We start from the raw sequence: 23,827 nt of genomic DNA, 5'->3' as shown, positions 1-23,827 counted from the left end.
TATAAGTTCCTTTTTTATTATTTACGGTTGTAATGATCAAAGTCATAGATCACAAGAATCTAATAAGTAATCTTATTTTTTTGCTAAGTAATTAAATTGTGATTGCGGTTGAAATACAAAAAAAAGGTAAAATTGCACATGTGATATTTACAATATAAACATAGTATTAATGAAAAGTACAACTCATAGTGCTTCTAGTGCATTTGAGACTCGAAGAGGGGCCAGAAAATGGCGACCGATCTTATTAAAGAATATTACAATCAACAAGTATCTAATACTTTTTATTTAAAAACTTTGATAAGAAACTAAAAAGCTTGTGTGAAAAGGCTCTAAGTACAATACTATAAGATTACCATAAATAACTACATTTTTGAAAATCCTGATGGAGTAATACTTTTGAAAGGACTTTGTTTGTAGGTATCTATCAAACGAAAAGTAATAAAAACTAATAAGATATTACACGTACACGAGTCGATAGGCACACAACAAATAGTTATCATATAATATATCGCACGTGAACATAAATGCATGGTATTATTGGTACAATTACAAGCTGGTAAAGGCGAGAACTGATGTCGCTAACAGTTGAAATTAAATACTATCCCAAAATGTAACTATGTCCTAGTACTTCGAAGCCAAGGCGAGGTCTTATGCCCAGGCAGCACTAAAGGGCACAGTGGAGCGAAAGAAGTTTTTAAACAATCAATAGAATTTCGTTATTTGAACATTTCGCAACCACCCACTCAGGTATCCCTGAGCAGGGCACGCCACCATCGTGGCGGTAAGTCCCCTCTTTGAGGAGTGGCTCGGGAGGAGTCACAGCGCCCTCACGTACCGCATGACGCAGGTCCTCACCGGACACGGTTGTTTCGGGAGGTACCTGCACCGCATCGGTCGTGAGGAGGCGCCCGGGTGTCACCATTGTGCGGACAGCCCCGAGGACACGGTGGACCACACAGTCCAGGTGTGCCCCGCATGGGAGGGGCACCGCCGGATCCTCGTTGAGGCTTTGGGCGGCGGCGACCTCTCGCGTCCGGCCCTGGTTCAGGCCATGGTCCGGGGCGAGAGGGAGTGGGATGCCGTCGCCTCCTTCTGCGAAGCGGTCATACTCGAGAAGGAGGAGGCGGAACGCCAGAGAGTTCGCACCTCTCATCCCGGCCGCCGCGCTGGACCAGGTAGACACCATGGGCGCCGGGTGTCGCGAGATGACTCCCGGCCACCGTAGGCGTGGGTCTATGGGCGGTGAGTTCGGGTGGCTCATCGTCCCTCTGTCTGCTTAGACGACAGACCCGTGTCGACGGCGCGCGTTGTTCCACGCGCTCCTCAAAGAGATGTCAGCAACCCCAGCGGGGCCCAGCAGGGCCAAGGCTTGCCGGGGCTGCGGGTTGTTCGAAAGAGATACCGCGGCCCTGGTACATAAAAGGCCTATGACGGAACACGACGGTTTTTAGTCAGTAAGAGTCTGACACTCCCTCACCGCTGCTAACCCACAGCGGGAGGGGTCATTTGATGATTTTTAACGTCGGAAAAAAAAGGTATCCCTGAGCGAAGTAAGGTTTTGGTTGTTTAAAAACTTCTCCACAATAGGTGGATTCTAGGCCTCATTGCACTGTAAATAAAATTAAAAGCTACATTTGAACGCGCCCTTAACAACAATAACAATAGATTACTATCGAGCCTGACAGATAAATAGATTTAAATCGACAATAAACTTAATGTATTATTAGAAAATTGTTATTACCAATTAAATAAACACAATCCGCTATCTTAATGGCGTGTCCTAATAACTAAATAGAACATTTCCGATACTTAGATCACAATATATTGCTTTTAGATGATAAGACGATTAAGAAATATCATGTTTAATGTTTTTATGAGTACTTCCGTACAATAATATGTGGCGTTACTTGGAAAAATTGGCAACGAGGAAAAACATTTGTTTTTAATGACATTACAATACGGAACTATTTTAAGTGTTAATTGTTCGACATACGAACAATGTTGTTGTTGAAATTGTTGGAAGCCGACCCCAACATGATTGGGAAAAAGGCTCGGAGGATGATGATACGAGGTTCAACAATTCTTACTAACATTGGTGCAAGGATGGGTCGATGCAATAATACATAGATTCTTAATTTCTTAGCTTGTCTGATATTATGACTACTAATGTCAAACTTTACATTTAAAAGACTTTGTAACAAAACTTCTGCTTATCGCAATGTTATAAAATCCGGACATAAAATGCAACAAAAATATTTTTGTGCCTGATGATTATATAAGGAAATTAAAATTATCAGGTTAATAGTAAAACGATGTCTTTATCCGCCAATCTCGATAGTAATCGGTAATGTCATACGACATTATATAGTGCATATAATTTCGATCGCCTTGGGCGGATGATGATTGCTTTCGATTGCGTTTCCCCATGCATCAGTTTAGGGTAAAGGCGGGATAGATGCCGCAGTGGGATAGATGCCCCATTTTTAAAAAACCTAACTTCCCATGCTCGCGATTAAGAAACAATCGTTTAACTAGAAGCCACAAGCACCCCGCACCTAAATTAGCCACGCGCCATCGAGGGGTGAGGTCGCGTTTCGCTCGTGTGTGAATACATCTCTGCGGCGAACTTACAGCGAGCGTAAAATTTTTAAAGGTGAGTATTTGCTGTTGTATAACTTTATAAGTAGATATTAATTCCATCAAATTTTTTATTACGTATGTATATTGGTTCATGAAGCATACATTTTAATGTAAATAGTTGCTCTATTGTATTTATTTATTTAAAAAAATACTAGGGCATCTAACCCTGTCAAAAAGGATAGTTGCCCTGATTTTTTACGGTATAGGTGCCCCTAGGGGCATCTATCCCTCCATACACCACGTGTACCCTGAATGTATTATGAGTGCTTTGAATATATGTTTTTCATGTGTTTATGTATAGGTATTTACACTTTTTATTGATTACGAATGATTTACAGTTCAAACAGTGAAGATGAAGACAATTCACCTAAGAACAAAGTTAAGGAATAGAAAACTAAAGGTTTGCCGGTGAAGAAGACTAAAAGAGATGAACAGGATGAGCCTAAAGATACAAATAAAAATAACTGCATAGAATGCTTTGAAAACTATGAACAAACAAAGTCTAAATCCGACTGGATTCAATATGTAATGTGTCAGTGCTGGTTACATGAAACCTGTACACTTTTCAGAATTTTTTGCTCGAGATGTAGAAAACTTAAAGCACTGTCCGGTTAAATATTATGATGCTAAGTATATTGTGTTATTTTGGTTTTTAAGAAAGAATGATTTTTATGATTTTGCATGTTGAAACTAAATAATTAATATTTTATAATAAGGGTTTAAAATATAAAATACATTATTTTTGTTGAACAAAGACTTTTAGAATTTTATTGTGTTAATTTTAATTAATCTGATAATTAATATAAAAAGATTTTAAAAACTGCAAAACACTTTTCATTTCAAATAAATTAAAGTCAAAAATTATATGAATATTATTAATATAAATATACTTAAACAGTATGAAGGGCATCTATCCCGCATCGTAGGCATCTATCCTCGCTAGTATTTTCAAGGTGGGGCAAGTATCCATAGGGGTAGGCATCTATCCCCAAAAATTGAGGTCTACAAAAAGCTAAAATCTGCAAAACGTGTAGTATATAGATCCAAAAAGACAAATCACAAATAAACATAAAGGATTAAACTAGTTACATTCATAGGTGTTATTAATGTAGAACCAATATTTATTAAATTATAAGCATATTTCAAAAAGTGGGGCATCTATCCCGCCTTTACCCTACATTTTCTGGCTTTCGGCAGGCTATTGGTAGACTTGGTTTCACAGTTTGAAATATTGCCCTTAGTTTATTAATAAAGTAAAAAAATAACTATTAATAATCACTGAGAGAAAGGCTTCAAACTTAATTGCTGGCAATTTTATATAACCTAGACACAATAGTTACATTAATTGTCATTATTAAATCCTTTGAATGTTCAATTAAAATTGCACAACAATTATTTTAGCAATCTAAAAATTACAAAATAACCTGCAGAATTGCTAACTGCTATCAAATAAAGGAAGGCTGAATCACATTTGACAATCACAAATCGATACTAATTGTTATTTAAAATATTTTTTATTATATTTAAAATTCCAAAGCTACTAAAATGTATTTACAAATAATTTGCCTCCACGGCATGTTCCGTCCAACACCAAAGCTTTTCCATAAACGTCTTAACGAAATTAAAAAAGCGTTAGTGTAAGTCAGACTTAACATTTTCCAAAACTATATCCAATCTCGATCACTTAGAAGTGCTAAGCCCATCTGATCAAATAGGTAATTCGAAAACTTCGTACATTTACGACTTTTGTAAACCACTTTCTCAGACTTCTGTACTGCGTGTTTAATCCAAAGTAGAAACACAGGACACACAGACGGAGGTACCATCTAAAACACACGCTTTACTACAAACTTCGAATAAGTAAGGAAATGCAAAAAGTGACAGTGACTACACGATCAGCGTTTGCTCCTGGCCCAATATTTCAAAAGTTCTATTCTGAAATTTTTATCCTAAGCAACAGCCCAGTCGATAGAATATTCATCATTCGTTATTTACTGCTTCTAATATATTAACGACACATCAATTCAAAGTTGTCAATAATTAATTCGTGTACCATTTGGAACACTACAGTAATATATATTTTTTTTAGTTTAATAATACACTACAAATTAATTATTTATAGATTGACTCGCATAATCTTACTTTTTATTCATAAAAACTGTTATATTTAACAAATACGACCTGTCTTTGTAGTTTTAGCATAGGTGAAGTAATAAGATATTGTTTAAAACTTAAAAATACAAAGTTTATTGATAAATTGAATTGTGATGTTATTTATGAATTGCATCAGTCCCACCAATATATTTCTGAAGTATGGAATCTGTCAAGCTAGGAACATGTTTCATAACGGCAAGAACCTTTGAGTTTTATTTATATAAAACTACGAAATATTCAAATGCATCATATAGTCCAAGCACTTTTAACTGACGTTGACCAACCAGTATTAAAACTTCTTGCGTATATCCAACCAACCTCGTTTTTAAGGGTCCATAACCTCTGGAACCTCTAAAAGATTCGACATAAATCTATGACCTATGTAGTGTCAGTAGTCACATATTATCCTGTTCAAATCTTTGCTTAGCCGCCATTTTCTGCCAGCCACAGCCTGACTTAACGAAGCAATTATCCTTGCATTATTTCGAACAAAATACATTTTTCTTACGACTTTTCGAGTCTTCTTACGTATATTCGGGAGTTATATCTTACGGTACGAGCTCGTCCAAAGCTTTGTCCCTGTTAAATTCGTGTTTAGCCAACGCTGCAGACACCTTGCCCTCTGGGAAACCAAGGTCCATGAGGTCGCCAAGTATTAATAGACTTTCGATCACCTGGAATTTGACAAAAAATATGGATAAGTTAAAATTCTTATAGGAAATCTTAGTAGGGCATTGAAATTATGGATTGACGAAAAGGGTCAAACAAGCTTGCGGTAGCACGTGCGCCATATAAAAAATTCAAAACTGTATAATTGAATGTTTAATTTTCTTATTGATTTCAACCAAACACATAATTCCCATTGAATCGGGCAAGCTTCACCTCACAATATTCGCGCTCTTTTGTTTTATGATCACACTGCATCGACTAACAGGGATCGATCAGGAAACATTCAAAAACAAGATCTATTGCTTTGTAATAGGAAAGATAACTGCTTGTTATCATATTATTTGACCAATTGACGGCGCAAGCCACAAGACACTAACTTGTTAAGATAAACACTGCTATCAGGCTCAGGACAAACTAAAATTATTAGGAACTATTGGAGTACTTCTTAGCCACTAATTATAATCACAGACTGGAAGCCCCAAAAACGAGCTGCTTTTTGACTAAGTCTGGCTTTGGTAGACGACCTTGTGCCCTTCAGTTAAGGTTTAGATTACAGTGTAGGTAGTATCTTTTTGTATGTATTATGTCTTATGCAAATGAATGTAATATGTAATAATTAAGGGAAAACAAAAATATCTATCCACTGATTTAGACTAGTGCGCGTCCAGAAAATCGGAATAGCGATCGAGCGATTTAAAGTGAAGGAAAATGAGATTCAAGTTCGCCTCAAAAGCTCCTTTTGATAAAGCCAGGCTTTTATTATTTTATAGGAAGAGAGATATTTTATTAGACACTGTATGAAAAACGCAATTCTTATATTTGAGCGAAGTCTGGACGGCGACGGACAAAATCTGTCAGCAGTGGGTGAGCCAAATTAATTACCCACTGAGAAATACGACCTCCCGATCGAAGTAACATTGAAATCAAGGTCTAAGATGCCGAACTATATTTAGATTTACATTACATACTACATTATTTATTTTATCTAGATACATACTAGAACAGCACTAACATGCTTGAAAATAAATAACTACTTACTTACTATCAGCTATTCGTCATAAATTAAAACCTCCCACAGTTGAAGATAAAGATATTATTTATGACTTTTGTGCTAAACAATTGACTCACAAACCAGCCGATTACGTAAACAACTGTTAGTGAAATTGTCCCTAAGTATAAACATCTTATTATTTGGAAAATAGTCTAATGCTAAAGCAATATTCAGTATAAAAAATTACTCAGGTATTAACATTAATTTCAATTCACTGCATGAAGAAATATTTGTAATACAACTCACCTTCTTATCATTATCACCTACTAGGGTACATACCCTAGCTACCCTGTCAAGTGGAAAACCCATTCCATGAATCTTCCTACACATATCCTGCAACTTCAGTGGCAGTTTTTCAAATGGATTCGGCAAATTCTCTGATTTCCTCCTCGTCCTCTTCTCTTCTTTCTTACTATCACTGGTAGCTGGCACTGCTACCTGAGGACTTTGGTTCTTAGGAGCTGGACTAGCATTATATGACCTCTCGCTCATCCGCAGTTTAGCCAACTCTTCATTTAGTTCTCTAACTATATCGGGTACACTCCTAGACCGAGACTTTATAGTAGGTAGTGGCCCAGCCGGTGCTGGTGTTTGTTCTGTGACCTCATTGGGCACAACTGCTTGATATTGTTCTGGGGCATTAGCAGGCTGGTACGGAACAGGAACGTGAGAGTACTGGTAATAGTAGGGCTGTGGAATGTATGTAGAACCATTTGACAAAGTACTGATATCCCCTGACGTTGTCGGCAACTGAGTTCCATAATACTGCTCTACACCCGTGTATGGGTTAGGAGGAACATAATATTGATAGTTATGCATGTACATATTGTTGGGATCATTCTCTGGGGGGATATAGTAGCCATTTGATACAGGATAATGTTGTGGAGAACCATACATCATATTGGTATTCTGAAGTGGCTGTTCTAAATATGTAGCAGGTAAATATGTGACGCCATCTACAAGTTGTTGGGATCCACAGTTAGGTATGGTGTAACCTGGGTCTGGAACATAACTAGGCTGGGGGTGACAGCTTGTTGATGAATCCTTCTGATCCTGCAACACTTGTGCTAGCAGCTCCATGTCATTTATAGTCTTAAGCTCCACATTATCAAATGGACTGGATGTATCATTCTCAAAATCTCTAAATGTTAGTGTGTCTATGTTGGGGTTGTGTGATATTCTAGTAATCTTTGTGTGTAACTTCAATGTCTGCAATGGGTCAGGGTCATCCAGCAGGCTGTTCTCTTGGTGATGAGCCTTCACCTGTATGGGCTGCAGTATATTCAGCTGTGAGTCAGTGGCGATGCTAGTGGAGGGGTAGTTAATGTTAGAGGACGCATCGACATGCTCTGTGTTTACTTTAGCAGTGTTATCACAGTGTTTGTCAGCCCTCTCGTCGGGCGAGAGCGGGCTGATCTCGTCGGTGCTGGGGTAGGACACCTCGGACACGCTGAGCTGCTTGAGACGCTCCTCGTCCTCGGCGGCGGCTATCGCGTCCAGGCGCTTCTGCTCCGCCTCCTGAAGCAGCTGGAGACGATGCCGCCTCTCATTCTTCTTCGTCTCTTTTGCAGTTCTAAGCTCTTTGAGTTTAGCGAGGACGTTCTTCTCGAACGTACACGAGTAATTAGCGCTGTCCACGACATTCTGTGCTCTAATTGGACATTCGTTTACAGTATAAGGTAAATCAAATCGGAGCGGTCGTTTATACTTTTCTGATATTTTAACGGGCACACCGTCCATAAAATCCCCGAAATGTGACATATCAACGCACTGCACCGCCGAGATAACGATGATTATCAAACAATGAGAAAGCAGAGTTTGTTTCTTTTAACACTTTTAAGGTTACATAGTCCCCATTCAACGTCATCACTCAGTAAATAGATTTTATGATAGGTATAGTAATTGCACAGATTCCGAGATGCCTTCCATTATCACTGCACACGAATTTTAACGGGAAAATATATTATTTTTGTGCGTAATTTTATTATTTTTACGTGTGTCTCACAAATTCTTATGTCAAACAGCTTGCACAGTATAATAAAAATAAATACTTTAGACATTTATTTTGTAAGAGAGAGATAGCATCATACAATGTGTGCTTATGAGACAGAGATACACAACTAAAATCCTCAAGATATAACTTTCTGTGAATGGAACGCAAGCAATGTCACTGTCATAAAATTATTATTGCAAAGGGAAAAAATAAATCAAAAGAAATAACGTCATGTGACTTAGTATTTCTGTGATATCATTTATTTTCTGCATGTCTAAATTTTTTCGTAACATAAGCAGTAATTAGGTGAATGCGGTAAGACGGCAGACATAATTTATTTATTTTTATGACTGGCTTAAAATGGAACATCAGAATTTGAAGTAGAAAAAAGTAAAATCACGTGTACTACTTCACTCAAAGCCGTCAGATGTCGCTAGTGTTGCTCCCTAAAGTCATGGCGGATCTTCCTCATTAGATTTTACAGATTTGCCATAATTCGTGGGTAGATTTATTATTACCGGCGTCGAAATAATTATAGCTAGTTTTGTTCACACAGTGGGAGGCAAGCGACACGTTATTATCGACACAATTGAAGGCCGGAAGCTATCGAATCGGAAAAAACTTCCCACTCGACGATCGTCTCGAATTTCGGCGTACTCAAGATAAATAGAATCACTCGATTTCGACGTCGCACCATACTCTAATTAATTTACTACGCCTACTATGACGCAATAGTCGCCCGCCACGCCGGACGCCATCGGATTTAACGGTCGAAATACAGGTCGGTATGCTAAAAACTTATGTCTATAATTCGCCGGTGAACGTCGCTCATACATAACCTGGTCCGCCGGCAGGGTATAGAGGCGGACATGAACGAGGGCGCACCGATGATGTATCACGGGAGCGGGGCGTTCGGGGGGCCGGGGCAGATGTTCATGATGGGCGGGCAGGAGCGCGCCCCGCGCCACTACCCGCTGGACGGGCTGCAGAGCCTGGGCGCGGGCTCGCCGGCCGCCCACGCCACGCCGCGCCGCTGGCAGCCTCGCCGCGACCGCCACCCCAGCGCCAAGGCCGCGGGGGACAACACAGCCTTCGGCTATGACTCGGATGACTCCAGCCTCTCCAGCAATGCCTCTGGCTCCAACAAGTCCGGAGAGAAAGGTAAGACCCTTCGTTATATCCATAACAATCATAGTTACTGTATCCCTAGCGCCTCCATTGTAGTGAGAAAAATATCTCCCCAAAATCTTGATCCAATTTGAATTTCAGGTAGGGTAACAGTTTTTATATTATTATAATGCTACCCTCGTAAGTCATAACATTAGTTTCTAAATCCTCCACCAATGTTCCACAAATCCAAATCAGGGGCCCGATTCTCCTAAGTTAATAATGTCAAAATCGAATAGAAATCGAATCGCAATATGATCGCAATAGCAGTTTTAACCATATCGGGCATTCTGCTACTAATAAAAGACCAATCGTATTCGATTGACATTTGATTGGTGTGCGATTGGTCTGCTATTTTGGTAATTTTGGTCTATACGGTAGTTTGCTGTACAATCATTTTGCAATCGTAAATCATTTGCAGACAAAATGATTCATTATTGAATGACAGAAAAGGATAAAAACGTTTATTTCAAAGAAAAAATAGCGGAATGCCACATACGCTTCAATCGCAATCGAGTCGGGATCGGATCTCAGTCGAATCGAGTCGAACGTCAATCGAATGTTGCTTAAGTAAAATTAGGAGAATCGGGCCCCAGTTATGTTCTAAAATCTGTTAAGTGAACTGGTGCAGATAACACTCCTTCAATTTGTGTGTAAACATTTGTTAAGACAGCTAAGAATAAATAAGCCAGACATGTGATTGTAAACAGTAAATTAAGTTTAGATTATAGTCAGATAGTAAATATTGGGCTTACAAGTGCTAAAAAACTTAAGAGCTTCTTTTTTGCCATAGCAAAAAGCATTATTTTCTGCCTTTGGTTATTTCTTTTAGAAGTGAGGGTGACGGTAGAAAAATGTGTAAGTGTAATTCTAATTATAAATTAGTAAACAAAAATAAGCATTTTAATTAAAATGCTAGGACATTTCATAGTATTGTGTTATTTGCCAAGGTATGAGTAATGTATTGAAATATGCAACTGCTATTTTTTTTCTACCTTTATCACCAGTACTTTATCATGATGTTAAGATATGAAGGTAGGTGACCAAGTAATGCTAACTGAAAGTGGAAAGTCATGCGTTGTATCTACTATTAACTACGCTGTAGATGTTCAAATACTTTCTATGAATTTGTTAATTTCAAATGAATGAACTAACCTGAGGGTAAGTGAATAAACAGAAAGTTAGTAGAATCATGTTTATCGGAATGGGCAAAAAGTATATTTTCTTCTTAGGACAGTAGGTGTTAGAAACAGCTCAATAGATAGACATGATTGTGCAGTTTTTAAAGCACATTGTCTAACTAAAGAGTATCCTTCACAAAGTGGGCCAGTTGTTGCTAATTGGTCGCAACACGCGACTTCTCACGCGCCACACATTTTATATTTAATCTTTATTTCTCAATTTCCCGGCGCCAAAACTACATGCGTAGTTTAGTTACAAACTAAAAACGTGATTTGATAACGCACTTAAATATTATTCCCTCGCGAGCAATGAATATCTCACGGATAGTACGTAAGCTTCTCCTAAATTGCGCGAGAAAATGACAACAACCAGTTTACACTAGTTACGCTCACACGTTTAAAATAAAGGGGACAACATGTAAACAAGTTTATTGTTGCCTAAAACATTCTTATAAAGCTGTGATGTCGTAACCATAGGCGCTCCTGTTTACACTTTCGCACGCGTAAATCTACACCTACATTTCGTAGACCCAGAATAAAAACCCATTGTAGACACATTTTCTGGTGCGTCGTTATATTTAGATGCTTGAAATACTTTTAACTCGACGCTATCACTTTATGCTTTATTGCACATACATAAAGGTTGACAATCGTCTGCCGTGTGCTTAGTTATCGTTAACTTTGAATATTAGATAACATTGTAAATAATATCTAAATGATTTCGCCTTGAGAACGTCAGAGATAAGTAAATAGATCGGTGTGAATCTCTCGAGAAGCTGTTGGTACAGATACGATGTGAGGGAAATAGAAAAATAGCGCGCAGTCGGTTTATCCCGTTCCATTTGCACTCATGAGCGACTGGGGCAATGACGCGCTAAATCTAAAGCATGCCTACGTTTGCACACCTTATATTTTATTTCTATGACGTAAAAGGTGTTTTTATAGCACGTTTTGTGCTAATCATCCTCCTAGAACGCTATCTTTAGAAAACCGTTTTCCTTACTACCCTCAGCCTTGATTATATTCTAAACTTAAGTCAGAAATCACGACTTTAATGGGAAAAAAGGTTTTGTTTCAACAGAAGAAAAATGCATAGCTATATCGTAAACTGTTGAAGAAACAACTGCGCATAACAATCGCGATATAATTTTACGTAAGACTCGAAAAACTAAAAGATATTGAATTGAACGCTCCCTCGACTGGAGTTGAGTTGTTCTCGTTGGTAAATAGAACGAGAAAACATCATTACTTCGCTTGACGACCTAAATAACAGCTGCGAAGTATCCGCTTTCATAGAATAGATCGCCCGTTCAATTTCCAAATTAGCATAAAAATCTAAACAGTGGCGTTATGCCGTGTGGTGCGCGAATATCAATTATGCGTTATTTTCAGGCGTTTTGTGGGTGCTTGTTATAAATACGAAATTACCACTTTTCTACACATATCTGCAATGTAACAATTCGAAATTCCGAATTTCTTATTGCACATCTATGCATATTTGGAGTGGTTATAATTTCTGTACGGAAATAGAAAAATACACACCAGAATGTCATTATTTCAATTTCAGAACAAAATTGCAAAAAACATGAAAACTTCACAATCATTTGCCAGATAATCCGTGCAATAACAATGCTGAAAAGCTTTGTCACAAAGAATCTATCGGTCAAGGTTAAAATATAGAATAGTGCTCAAAATAAGATTTACAATATAGACTACAACTTTTCAAGGTTTTCACACATTGCATACAACTACGCAAAAGCTTGTCTTCCCTCTAAAAATAGGCATATTAAACAACGTATTGAATAGTATGACGATTTTGAAATGATTACTCGTAGAATGTGAGTACCTGGTGTGACACATAATTACGCGAACACTGAAATAATGTTGTAATTGCGAATGTTCTCGAATAAGGCGCATTACCGATGCGTCAAATGCATCAAATGCAGTATTCTCGCTCAGCTGATATAAAGTGAGAAGTCTCCAAGATGCCTTGTGAATTAGACGTTAGCTCCAAAGGTAAGCACGCAGCTATAATATGCATGTTGAAACACCGTCCGTGTTCGAGCTATTCAGGAACTCAATCATTCGAGCATTTTAATCATTCTAAATTATATTACATACAAAATAATGCTACGGTAGGTATGGCCCCGTGTTGCTAGCTAGTAAAAAGAATTTAAGGTGAATGACAAACGAACACTTGGTTTACTGTTTGTTTATGTTCCTTCAATACTTTTACTCAAGTCACAGATTACTACTCAAGTTATTTAGATTTTACATGACAATTCTGAACAAAGTGTAATACATTATGTGTTACAATTAAATAAAATTATACATTTCTGCGTAAAACTGAAAAAATCCGTAGCAAACATGATTATCGCCACTCCACTAACGTTCAATAATTACCGTTACCAGGCCGGTTTTATTCGGTCATACTAAATCCATTAGCAAAATATATTTTCTTCATACCTTGGTCATTTTGTTGCATGTGTTGATGTGAAGAAGCAAAATCTATCCCACCATTTTTTAGGTTCTTACATAAATCTTGATCAGACTACCGTCTAGCTGTCTATAGAGTTGAATTTCTGCAATTGACCTGATGCTACTATTATGCTTGGAGATCGTGGCTAAGTAACAGCCACCTAGATCGATCAATCAAGATGTTAAGCAACGCTTCGTAGCTAGGAAAAGGCTAGGCAGATGATGATGATACTTGTATGTGTGTAATGGCGATCGCCATCAATATAGCAGGCTTAAACTATATATTTTTAAGCTTGGGTTTCCTAGAAAAGCGGTGCCGTCATATAGCGGCCGTCATATTACGGACGCAAATAGACGGCCGTCTTTACGGTGATGACATGTGGAAAGTTCCACGGCCGTTTTAACACACCGTCATAAACTTTTTGTTAGTTTTATCATACTTACTAACCTGTTTTATTTAATATTTCTCAAATTTCACGACACCAATTCTGTTTTAGTTGACTTTTTCTATAATCTTTACTTTTTATATTATATATTGCTTCGTGGTTACGAACGAAATCTATTAAAATTTCGTCGTCCTCGCTGCTCCAAGAGTTGTAACAAAGGACAATGCTCATGAAGTATGAGAAAAAAACCCAGGCCCGGCGCAAAAGAAATGTAACTCAAAATATAGGTAAAAATAAGTAATTAAATATTACATAGGGGGCATTATCGAAATCAGTGGCTATATGTGTGAAATTGCTATTCGAATTTTAACATCTGCGGTACATTGCTACTCAAGATTTTAGAGGTACATAATGTATTAGCAAAAGGAACAGCAAACAGATACAGTTGTGGTTTAAGAGTGCACATAATGACATGTTTATAGCAACTTCTCCACTATTCTACCTACTTTTACAAGATAATAGGATGATAGAACTAAAACAGGATATGAATGTACTTTTCATTTTAATAATAACGCTTAAAAGTCATCGATTCTTTATTTCTCACACGACGAGATCCAAAAATGTTGCGGGATGCGCGAACTGTTCCTCATGTCTAGCCCACCCTAAGTAATGTAAAACGCTCATGACGCGATGACGTGGGCGCTGCAGCCTGTACTTCGGTATTGATTTATCTTTTTGGAGAAGCTTATTACTTGCCATATTACTTGTTTGTTGTTTCAGATAGCACTTTAATTAAACTAAAGCCCCAGCTGCTCATGTTACCCCTTTAAAAAATCAAATAGCAATTTCATACATTTAGCCATTGATTTCGATGATGCCTCCTATGCAGTATTTCATTACTTATTATTACCTATAATTTGAGTTACTTTTCGTTTGCGCCGGGCTTGGGTTTTTTTTGAGCATTGTCCTTTTTGCCGTTGTTCCGAAAAAAAAACACAAATACGTATTAAAAAAGTTTCACCGCTTTCAATAAAACGTTCACCAAACTATCTGACACCGTCAAGACGGCCGTCATGCAAATGGCGGCACCGCTTTTTGAAGTTACGGCGTCAGTTACCGCTCTCTAGGAAACCGCCCCATTTTGTTTACATAGACAACGTTCTGGTGACGTCATTCACCGCTGTATTACGGCCGCTATATGACGGCACCGCTTTCCTAGGAAACCAAAGCTTTAAAGGCCTGCCTCGTCCACTTTATCTACTTGGGGCAATTTGCGAGGCAATGCTTAGTCAGGGTTCAACCAGACGGTACCAGTAGTTATTAGGGTATCCTATTTCTCGTAATTCATTGTAGTTGATTTCAGACTTTATAGTCCAGGTTTCCTCAAGATGTTTTCCTTCACCTTTTTATCAGCCATTGGTGTCTAAGTATACTTAGAAAGTACATACAAACTTAGAAAAGTTGCATTGGTACTTGCCTGACCCTGGAATCGAACCCACACCCTCATACTCGAAAGGTTGGAGTTGGTTTTACTTTATTGTAAAAAGTTGTATTTTTTTATTTTTGGCTTTTCAGTGACAAGCACAGTTGTCACTATCCGCATAAGTGGAAAGTTCTCATCAATACGTATAATATAAGCCCAAACACGAGGTAGTTCGCATATTCAGTTTTCGAGTTCCCTCGCCCTTCTCTGGTCTCCATCATCAAGTCAGCTTCAAACCTTCACTGTTGCAAAGGTCTATTCAATACAAATAATATAAGCCCAAACACGAGGTAGTTTACATATTCGGTTGTCGAGTTCCCTCGACCTTCTTTTGTCTCCATCATCAAGTCAGCTCCAAACCTTCACTGTTGCATATTGTTATGAGACATACACCTTATAGTCAAGTTTTTATCCTGCGCGTGCCTGCAACTTTCAAAAGTTGCCCTGGATTTCTGACGGTTTCCATCATCAGATCCTGACCTGATGATTATGGGACTACCTGTGTGGTATACCCTATCAAGCAAAAAAAATAAAAAATAAAAATGGTTCATAAATAGTCCCATAATCGATGTTTTCATAACAGCGCCTGAACAATTTTTAAAGCATTTTTTTCGTATGAAGGTGTAAAAAAAATAAATTAGAGAGTATGCCATCTTTTTTTAAACATTTTAATCTTTTTTTTGAGATACGTCACATTGTTATAGGACGTGGGGCAATTTTGATCCATCTTCTTTATAAACAAATTGTCGATCCAGATTCCTGACGGTGGGCAACCACTGTCATTCCTGACGGTGGGTATAGGAATTCATACTAAGTTTGTTAATAAATCGGCCAATCATAAACAGACTTAAAGAAAATTGCAAGAAAACTGACAAGTTGTCCCGTGTCACACATCCAATAACTTCCCAAAACAATAAGTAATGTTGTCTGTTTCCGTGCAGGTGAGGAGTCGTCCCGCAGCTCGGAGCGCGCGGCGGGCTCGCAGTTCGGGGGCGCGTACGGGCAGGTGCGCGAGTGGCGCGGGCGCCGCGGCCGGGACGCGCGGCCGCAGCGCCGCATCGCGCCCGAGCGCTACCTCAACGGCTCCTACCCCTTCCAGGTCAAGTTCACGCCCGACGACTTGCTCAATGGTGAGTACCTACACTGGCGTTGCTGGGCAACCTTGCGTTATTTTCTGACAGATTTGACAGTTATTTCAAGCTACTACTAAAAGTTTTTGATTACCCATATTAGCTAATTAAGCTGAACTGGATTAGTAAAATAAAATATTTATGTGAGGGTAGAAAATAAAGGATGTGTGATTCAATACTTTTGTCAAGATAGAGTAGAATGAAGATTTTAATGTTCTAAATAATAAGTACTATTTTTATTTAGGAACAAATATAATGACCACCATAAAATGCTTTGATACCCTTAGTTTTGTACCCAAAAATATCTACTGAACACCAGAAAAATAATGTCTAAAAATGTAATTGTACCAGCTATTTTAGTCACGATTCCACTTTAAATTGTATTCGACCACCAAAAGTAAATGATCACCAACTCTTGTCGACCAGATTAATGTATTATTTTTGCCTAAATAAGTCACTGTGATTGCCATAAAATGTAGCCTTATTACCAAATAAAGTATTATGATGCCATATTAAGTTATGTGTCCGGCTTGCAATGCATGCGCTATCAAAATATGCGCCCCTCCCACCGCACCGCGAACGCCGCGCTGTGCCCGCCCGGACACGATCCCCAGTCAGTCAGTCTAAGAAAAGATGGATGGATTGCCTGAAAGATGATGTGAATAGGAAGGGAGTGAGTGTCAGTATGAAGAGTGACAGGGGAAAATGGAGAAAATGACATATTGCGCCGACCCCAAGTAAAATTGGGAACATTGGGAGGAGAAAGAAGAAGAAGAATGTGTTTCTCAATACACTCCCTCGAAAACACTCTTATCGCACTGTTTAGAGGCATGCAATAGACAATTTTCCACCATAGTGCAGAAAAAGGGTCCCCACAATGTTATTACATTTATTGTATCAGGCCGAACTGTTTTTTTGGAGTCAGTTTACTTAAACAGGATAGCAAGAAGTAAAAACTTTGATTACCATTTTATATTAAAACGCTGGTATAATTTTGATGATCATTACTACTTTTGGGATAACAATGATTTATTTGGACTCATTTTGCTTAAATAGGATAGCAGAATTTAAAAACTTTGGTTATAATCTTACTTTAAAATGGTGGTTTAATTTTGGTGATCATTTACTATTTTTGACTTACGCATGATTTATTTTGGAGTTATTTCACTTAAATAGGATAGCAAAGTGTTAAAACTTTGGTTACAATTTTACATTAAAATGCGAGTTTCATTTTGGTGATCATTTACTATTTTTTTCTGCTATTTGTTACTATATCTGGTGATCAGTTAAACATAAGCCTTTTTATTTTAGCCAAAAAATATAGCATCTTAAACTGTTCGTTACTGATGAATGTCGATGATCTGCGACAAAAGCGATTCGGTCTAAATTATGACAATCGACCGACTAACTACACAAGGAATTTTGGTTGTTAATTTCATAAAACAATGTTATTTGCACAAATGTATACAGTAGTATGTATCTACAAATAAGTTTAATTGTAAGTATTATGGTGAGGTGCATATTTATGTTATAGTAATATAATATTTGATCTTGGCGATAAGTTGATCAAAACAAGATAATGACATGACAGTTTGGGTTCAAGGATCTTTATTAATTGGCTGGTGTTTATTTTATAATATTAAAAATATTAACAGATGAGGAACATCTGACCCAGTCACTTAAATATTTGTATAATAAGTAATTCATATGTTTAGGCTCAAAATGGGACACATTGTCTCAAGAGATTTGGGACAAGTTCATAAAGTCACAGCAAACAGAAGAAACCTTCAGAAAGAAAATGAACCTTTGGAGATATCTCTTCATCACAATCAAGGTGGGTTTAGCAGCTTTCCGATTGATAAATTATGTTTTTCTTTATTGATGTTTCGCTATTTCATGTCAGCAGAATTTACACCTCTGTTATACCGCAAAACATTTGCATATACCGGGAACAATCAACTAATTATTTACTGTAGAAAAGTGTACCTTTGGATATCTTCAACACTTTGTATAAAATCCGTGAGGTACTATTGTAACAGTGAATTGTTGATGACACAGAGTGTGAGTTGACTTGCACTAATTATGTTGATTATGCGAGTGATATAGCTAAACGTTGTGTGCAGACGATATTCCCTCGGTACGGGCTGTACGTGGTGGGGTCGACGATGTCGGGCTTCGGGCTGGACTCGTCCGACATGGACCTGTGCCTGTACGTGCGGCCCATGGACGAGCCCGACCCGCGCTCCAATGCGCTGCTGCACCTCAACTACATACTCAGCTATATACGCAGCTTCGATCCCAGTGAGTATTCTAACCACGGACCAAGGAAACATCACCGGAGATGTCATACGGAAGGTAGGTCAATAGCCTTCTCGTAGCTCAAGTAACGTGCGGTCGGCGTGACGTTCGGCTTCAAATCAAACCCAATCTGTCAAAGATTGATCTTCTTCTTGGTTCATGTGGAATTGAAAGGCGATATTGAGTAAATTTTGTGTTTTCCAGACGCCGAGCTGATACAGGCGAAGGTCCCGATCCTGAAGTTCCGCGACTCGCGTAACGGCTTGCAAGTGGACCTCAACTGCAACAACGTCGTCGGCATCCGAAATACTAACCTGCTACACTGTTACTCAAGACGTGAGTATCGATATTGTTTCAAGCAATTAACATCATGGTAATTTTTTACCACGGGACATTGAAACTTATCAAATACGGTTATGACATATACGGTTTCCCTTTTAGTTTGTTATTTGTTGAATGTAATAAGCCGGTAACGTTATACTTCATGTGTGGCAGTGGACTGGCGCGTGCGGCCGCTGGTGGCGCTGACCAAGCTGTGGGCGCAGGCGCACGACATCAACGACGCGCGGCACCGCACGCTGTCCTCCTACTCCCTCACCCTCATGGTCATCCACTTCCTGCAGTGTGAGTAGCGGCCCGTGTGTGCCCGTGTGTAGACTGTGCCAGTACTGACCCCCTCCCCCCGCAGGCGGCACGCAGCCCGCCATCCTGCCGCGCGCGAGCGAGGCCAGCGAGGCGCGGCGCCAGCACAACCGCACGACGCTGGCGGAGCTGTTCCTGCACATGCTGCGCTACTACGCGGACTTCCCGTACGACAAGATGGCGGTGTCGGTGCGGGCGGGGGCCCGGGTGCCGGTGGCGGCCTGCCGGGCGGCGCGGGCCCACAAGAACGACCCGCACCAGTGGAAGCTGCTGTGCGTGGAGGAGCCCTTCGACCTCACCAACACGGCGCGGTCGGTGTACGACCCCGACTCCTTCGACAAGATCGTCAGCACGTTCCGCGAGTCGGCCGCGCGGCTGGCGACCGGCCTGCGCCTGGCCGACGCCTGGCCGCAGCGATGATACCGGCCGCCGGCGCCTAGACCTACTGCCTACTATAAATGTGCCACTATGAAAATTATATGTTTACATTCCATAGTGCCATGTTGTATTTATTAGTTATTTTCGCTTCGTTTTGAGGTGGACTTTTTATTGAAACGACCGTTGTATCGCTGCTTATGTCGAAGTGCCGCTCAGCCAGCACGGCCGGACTCCGGCGGCCGAGTGCTCTGCAGCCGAACGTGACGCCCAGCCCTAACAATGTACAAAAGCCAACATGCAGCTTTTGACATTTTCATTTGCTTATTCATTGATCTCAATTACTTAAAGTTCTGTTTTATTATGTTATAGTGCAAGCTAGTGCAATAATCGTATTACACCAGTGTTATTATTTCTTTAGCCACTCTGTAATAGCCTTCTATTGTAAGCCCAGTGCTCAATTCGGACCAAAGTTAAGTGAAAATAGATTTATTATAAACTTGTACTCACATGTAAATGTATTTGTTGTTACAATACAAATTGCACCTCAAAACTAATGTTGGACGAAGGAAGAGCGCTGAGCGTCGCCGCCGCGACGCCGCGACGCCGGCTCGGGGCCGCGGCGTCGCGGCGGCTGCCGGCGCCACACAAATTAGCAGTAGCCAGGCATCGCCGACAAGACTGAGCCTAGACTCTAGTACCCGTGTAGTAGTCATGTTCACTAGTCGATAGTCCTTCAGTTCTGTTACACGATACGAGCGTCGCAATACAAGTCATTACGCTGCCTCGACAAAAAGGCGTCCTATTCGTTTTTAAATATTTATTATTGTTTATTTATAAGTTATTTAATACATGTAAATAGTAAGAAATAAAAAAATACATAAATATTCATTTTAGGGTCGTGTATGGTTTTTATGTAAATAGTATTTTTGTGATGAGGAAAGAGTAAATGACAAAAAAATATATATTATATAGAGTAATATAACGATATGCATGCTTTGCGTGGAGGGAGCCAGGACCCGGCCACGCGACGCATATGTGGGAGAGCGTACGATGGGAGAAGACAAATTCCCTGTGATAATATACGAAACTAAATTACATTGTGAATGTGTACAGTGTTTGATGTTGAAGTAATCGTTTAAAGGTGCTACTATTAGATGTTACGCTCCGAGGCGACGGTTGCAGCTCAATGCCGCGGCTGCGCGGACCCCGCTCGGCAGTGTTCGCCGCAGCGGCGCTCGCGCAGCCACATCGATTCGTTTGCAAGTTCAGACGAACGCGTAAAACTTAAATAATGGTGCTATAAGATTGTGTTGCCTTATATTTGGCGCTGGGCTATGCTTTATATACGATGTGATGATACAGTTGCTAGATACCATAAGATTATTGAAGGCTTTCCTAAGAGGACACAGAAGTTTTATACGATATATTTACACATTGTTTGCTTTTGACTTGTAATATAAGGAGTTTCAAATATAAAGATCGTTCGACTGAAATAATACACACATACGTCCAACGAATGTTTCCAAGTCTTGTCAAATTACTGCTATATGCCTTCCATAATCTTTCATGCCACATAGTCTTATAATAATTATTTACATGTTGTTAGACATGTTAACTTATCTCAAATTGAGAAACGCTTAAAAACTATTCTTTGTTATGTATGTATAATGTTAAATAAAAAGATATCTAGTATTACGACGAGATTGCGTCAAAATTGTTTTTACCATTTCACTATAGTCATTTTTCGCGCGTAAAATGAATAGAAATGAGTAAAATTGTATTTTGATGCTTTCTTGTTGATAAAAGTTGTACGCGATTAGCAGAATTCCTATTATAATATGTGAGGATACTAACAATGCATATCTTTAAAGTAATACAAAAGATTGTATAAAATATAACTTACACACTTAGGAATTCTGTCCCTCTGAGGGGTACGACGTCGCCAGATCACATTGATGAACTGAACATACTTATATTATGAAATTCACTTTTTTTATTTATGTGGGCCACAGTTTTACAGCCTTTTATTTTACGCATGAACTCGAATCGAAATTCTGTTGTTTATTAAAGTACATATATTTCTACATTTTTGAAAAATAATTTTAGTCGAATAAATTAGTCGTTAGATCACATGTTAGCTTATTGTTCTGGTTAAGATTCGGCATCTACCGATATGTTTTCATCGATGCCTCGTAATGATTGTTTCGTTATGTTTACAATAGCTAGCTCCTAGAATTAAATCTAGACTAGAAATTGTTAAGTTTTGTTTTTTAATTTTATTTAATTGTAAATTTTCACCATCAGGACGTTGTCCCTCATAGCCCGAAGCACTCACAATTTGATGTATTACTAAACACCTGGCATTTTATATCGCGTTACTTATAAGTTTTATAAAGATTTTACATAAGAGGCACTTGGCCGAGCTGAATAATTAAAGTACAATAAATAATTTTTAAAAACAAGTTATATATAAGAAAACTGATTAGAGTTATAAATAAAAGTGTCTCTCAAAACAGTTTAATTTTTTGAAAAGTTATAAAAAAAATTCGACACTCAATTGAAAGAACAAAAAAAATATAAAATTGAACTCCCAAAAAAATAAAACCAAAAAAAAAACAAAAAAATACAAAAAATTATAAAAAAAACTAAAAAAAAACTAAAAAAAGTGTAAAATTCTGAGAAAAAATTATTTTTATTTGACAATTTAAATTTATCGCATGTTTAGTTGGCTTCCACCTGCCTCTTATAACTGTTTTTAAATGTTTAAATCAATGTTTATGTATGATTATTTTTATGCATTTCTCTCAAATATTTCTAAAAGATTACCTTTGGAGTTGTTTTGAAAAAAAACTAACTTCTGAAGATACTAATAGTTACCCCAATTATTTATTTCGAAGCAATAAAGTTATAAACAATTTGGCCACTAAATCTGATGTAAAATTAATCCTTTCATAATTCCAATAATTGCGCAAGAGTTTAAGTTCCCTTTCGTAGCCTTGACGCCAGGCAACTCTTGTGTAAAATGGTGACAGTCTGATAAATTATGGAATCAGGCGTTACTTTGTAGAAATCCATAACTTAAAATGTTAGGAAATATGTGTAGCGTTAATTCCGTTACATAACTTCGCGGATTCTCGCCGAGTTAACGCTATATTTTTTTTTTTTACATTTTATGGTTACAGGCTGTTCAATCTCTTAGTTACGCATTGTCGATTTTGTGAGTTATGCCAAGTAGAATTTAATGGCAAATGACCATTAATCTACCTCTTTAATAACTCTTGGCTGTAGAAACTCGCTAGGTAGGATCAACACCTTCATATGTAACACTACAAGAATTGGAATTATGTTAATCCAACTGAGTATATTTTCCTAAAGATTTATTGAAACCTACGTTAGTAAATAGTCTGATACAAACTAACTAAAAAACCTTAACTTTCCGGATTATACGCAGGTTTCAGTCATTTCTTTAGACATGTAACTTTATGCCTGACTGGTAGTTGTTCGGCACTGCATTGTCGGCGCGACGGACACCGTCACCACACACTATTGTTATACTACGGGCTATATTTGGACTATTGTAAACATCACTGCCATGTTCACGTCCTATATTTGTAAAGATTGGCAGTTCCATATTTATTGAATAGATAATAATGTTGTTCATTTATAAGGTGTTATTTGATCTTGATCTCCTTGGCAGTATTTCCAATCTAAATTCTCGCTTAGCCCTAGATCCGTTGAATTTGTTACAAAATTTATGTTAACTGTATATCTTACATGTACTTAATTCTTTTCAATTGTATTTGTGGTTCAAAGGAATAAAATGCAAATTGATCGTCCTGAATTTACAATCACTTGTTTCCATTAGTTAAAATATATGTATTGATGATATAAAGTAGTATACTATTGTAATTATCTGTATAGTGTGACCATGTAATATATTTTCGTCTCTTAATGGCCTCTTTTTTTTTGTATAGATATATATTTTGTCGCGTTTTTGACAACTTTAGCCTTGTGTTGCATTTTATTTTTATTGAACACAAGCAAGATTTTTATCTCCATATTGTACAAAGAAATTATTGTAAAGAAATATTCTGTAATAGTTAAATATATACAACTGCCAAACTAATGTGTTTTACTCGTTTGTTGCCCGTGGTACTACCAATAGTACTACCAGTAG

At 38.3% G+C, this 23,827-nt stretch overlaps 2 protein-coding genes across 3 annotated transcripts; one reads left to right on the top strand and one right to left on the bottom strand.

Moving 5' to 3' along the window:
• Window positions 1-4,132: 4,132 nt before the first annotated feature.
• Window positions 4,133-8,539, bottom strand: LOC124636995. Its single transcript, XM_047173295.1, has 2 exons — window positions 6,761-8,539; window positions 4,133-5,468 (listed from the first exon to the last, which is right to left on the bottom strand). The coding sequence occupies exons 1-2, from the start codon at window positions 8,273-8,275 to the stop codon at window positions 5,343-5,345; spliced, it is 1,641 nt and encodes a 546-aa protein (XP_047029251.1). The 5' UTR covers window positions 8,276-8,539; the 3' UTR covers window positions 4,133-5,342.
• A 382-nt stretch (window positions 8,540-8,921) lies between these two features.
• Window positions 8,922-23,772, top strand: LOC124636841 (poly(A) RNA polymerase gld-2 homolog A-like). Of its 2 annotated transcripts, none has more exons than XM_047173028.1 (8): window positions 8,922-9,288; window positions 9,362-9,668; window positions 16,144-16,332; window positions 18,048-18,166; window positions 18,456-18,687; window positions 18,835-18,966; window positions 19,126-19,254; window positions 19,319-23,772. In XM_047173028.1, exons 2-8 carry the CDS (start codon window positions 9,377-9,379, stop codon window positions 19,690-19,692), a joined length of 1,467 nt encoding a protein of 488 aa, XP_047028984.1. In that variant the 5' UTR covers window positions 8,922-9,288; window positions 9,362-9,376; the 3' UTR covers window positions 19,693-23,772. The 2 variants fall into 2 exon arrangements, with proteins under 2 accessions (XP_047028984.1, XP_047028985.1); XM_047173029.1 differs by having other exon boundaries at window positions 8,923-9,288; window positions 18,456-18,633.
• The last annotated feature ends 55 nt before the right edge of the window (window positions 23,773-23,827 follow it).

The sequence above is a fragment of the Helicoverpa zea genome, chromosome 15 (assembly GCF_022581195.2).
Source record: "Helicoverpa zea isolate HzStark_Cry1AcR chromosome 15, ilHelZeax1.1, whole genome shotgun sequence".
NCBI lineage: Eukaryota > Metazoa > Arthropoda > Insecta > Lepidoptera > Noctuidae > Helicoverpa > Helicoverpa zea.
The sequence above is the reverse complement of the archived record's forward strand: the minus strand, read 5'-3'. Positions and strand labels throughout refer to the sequence as shown.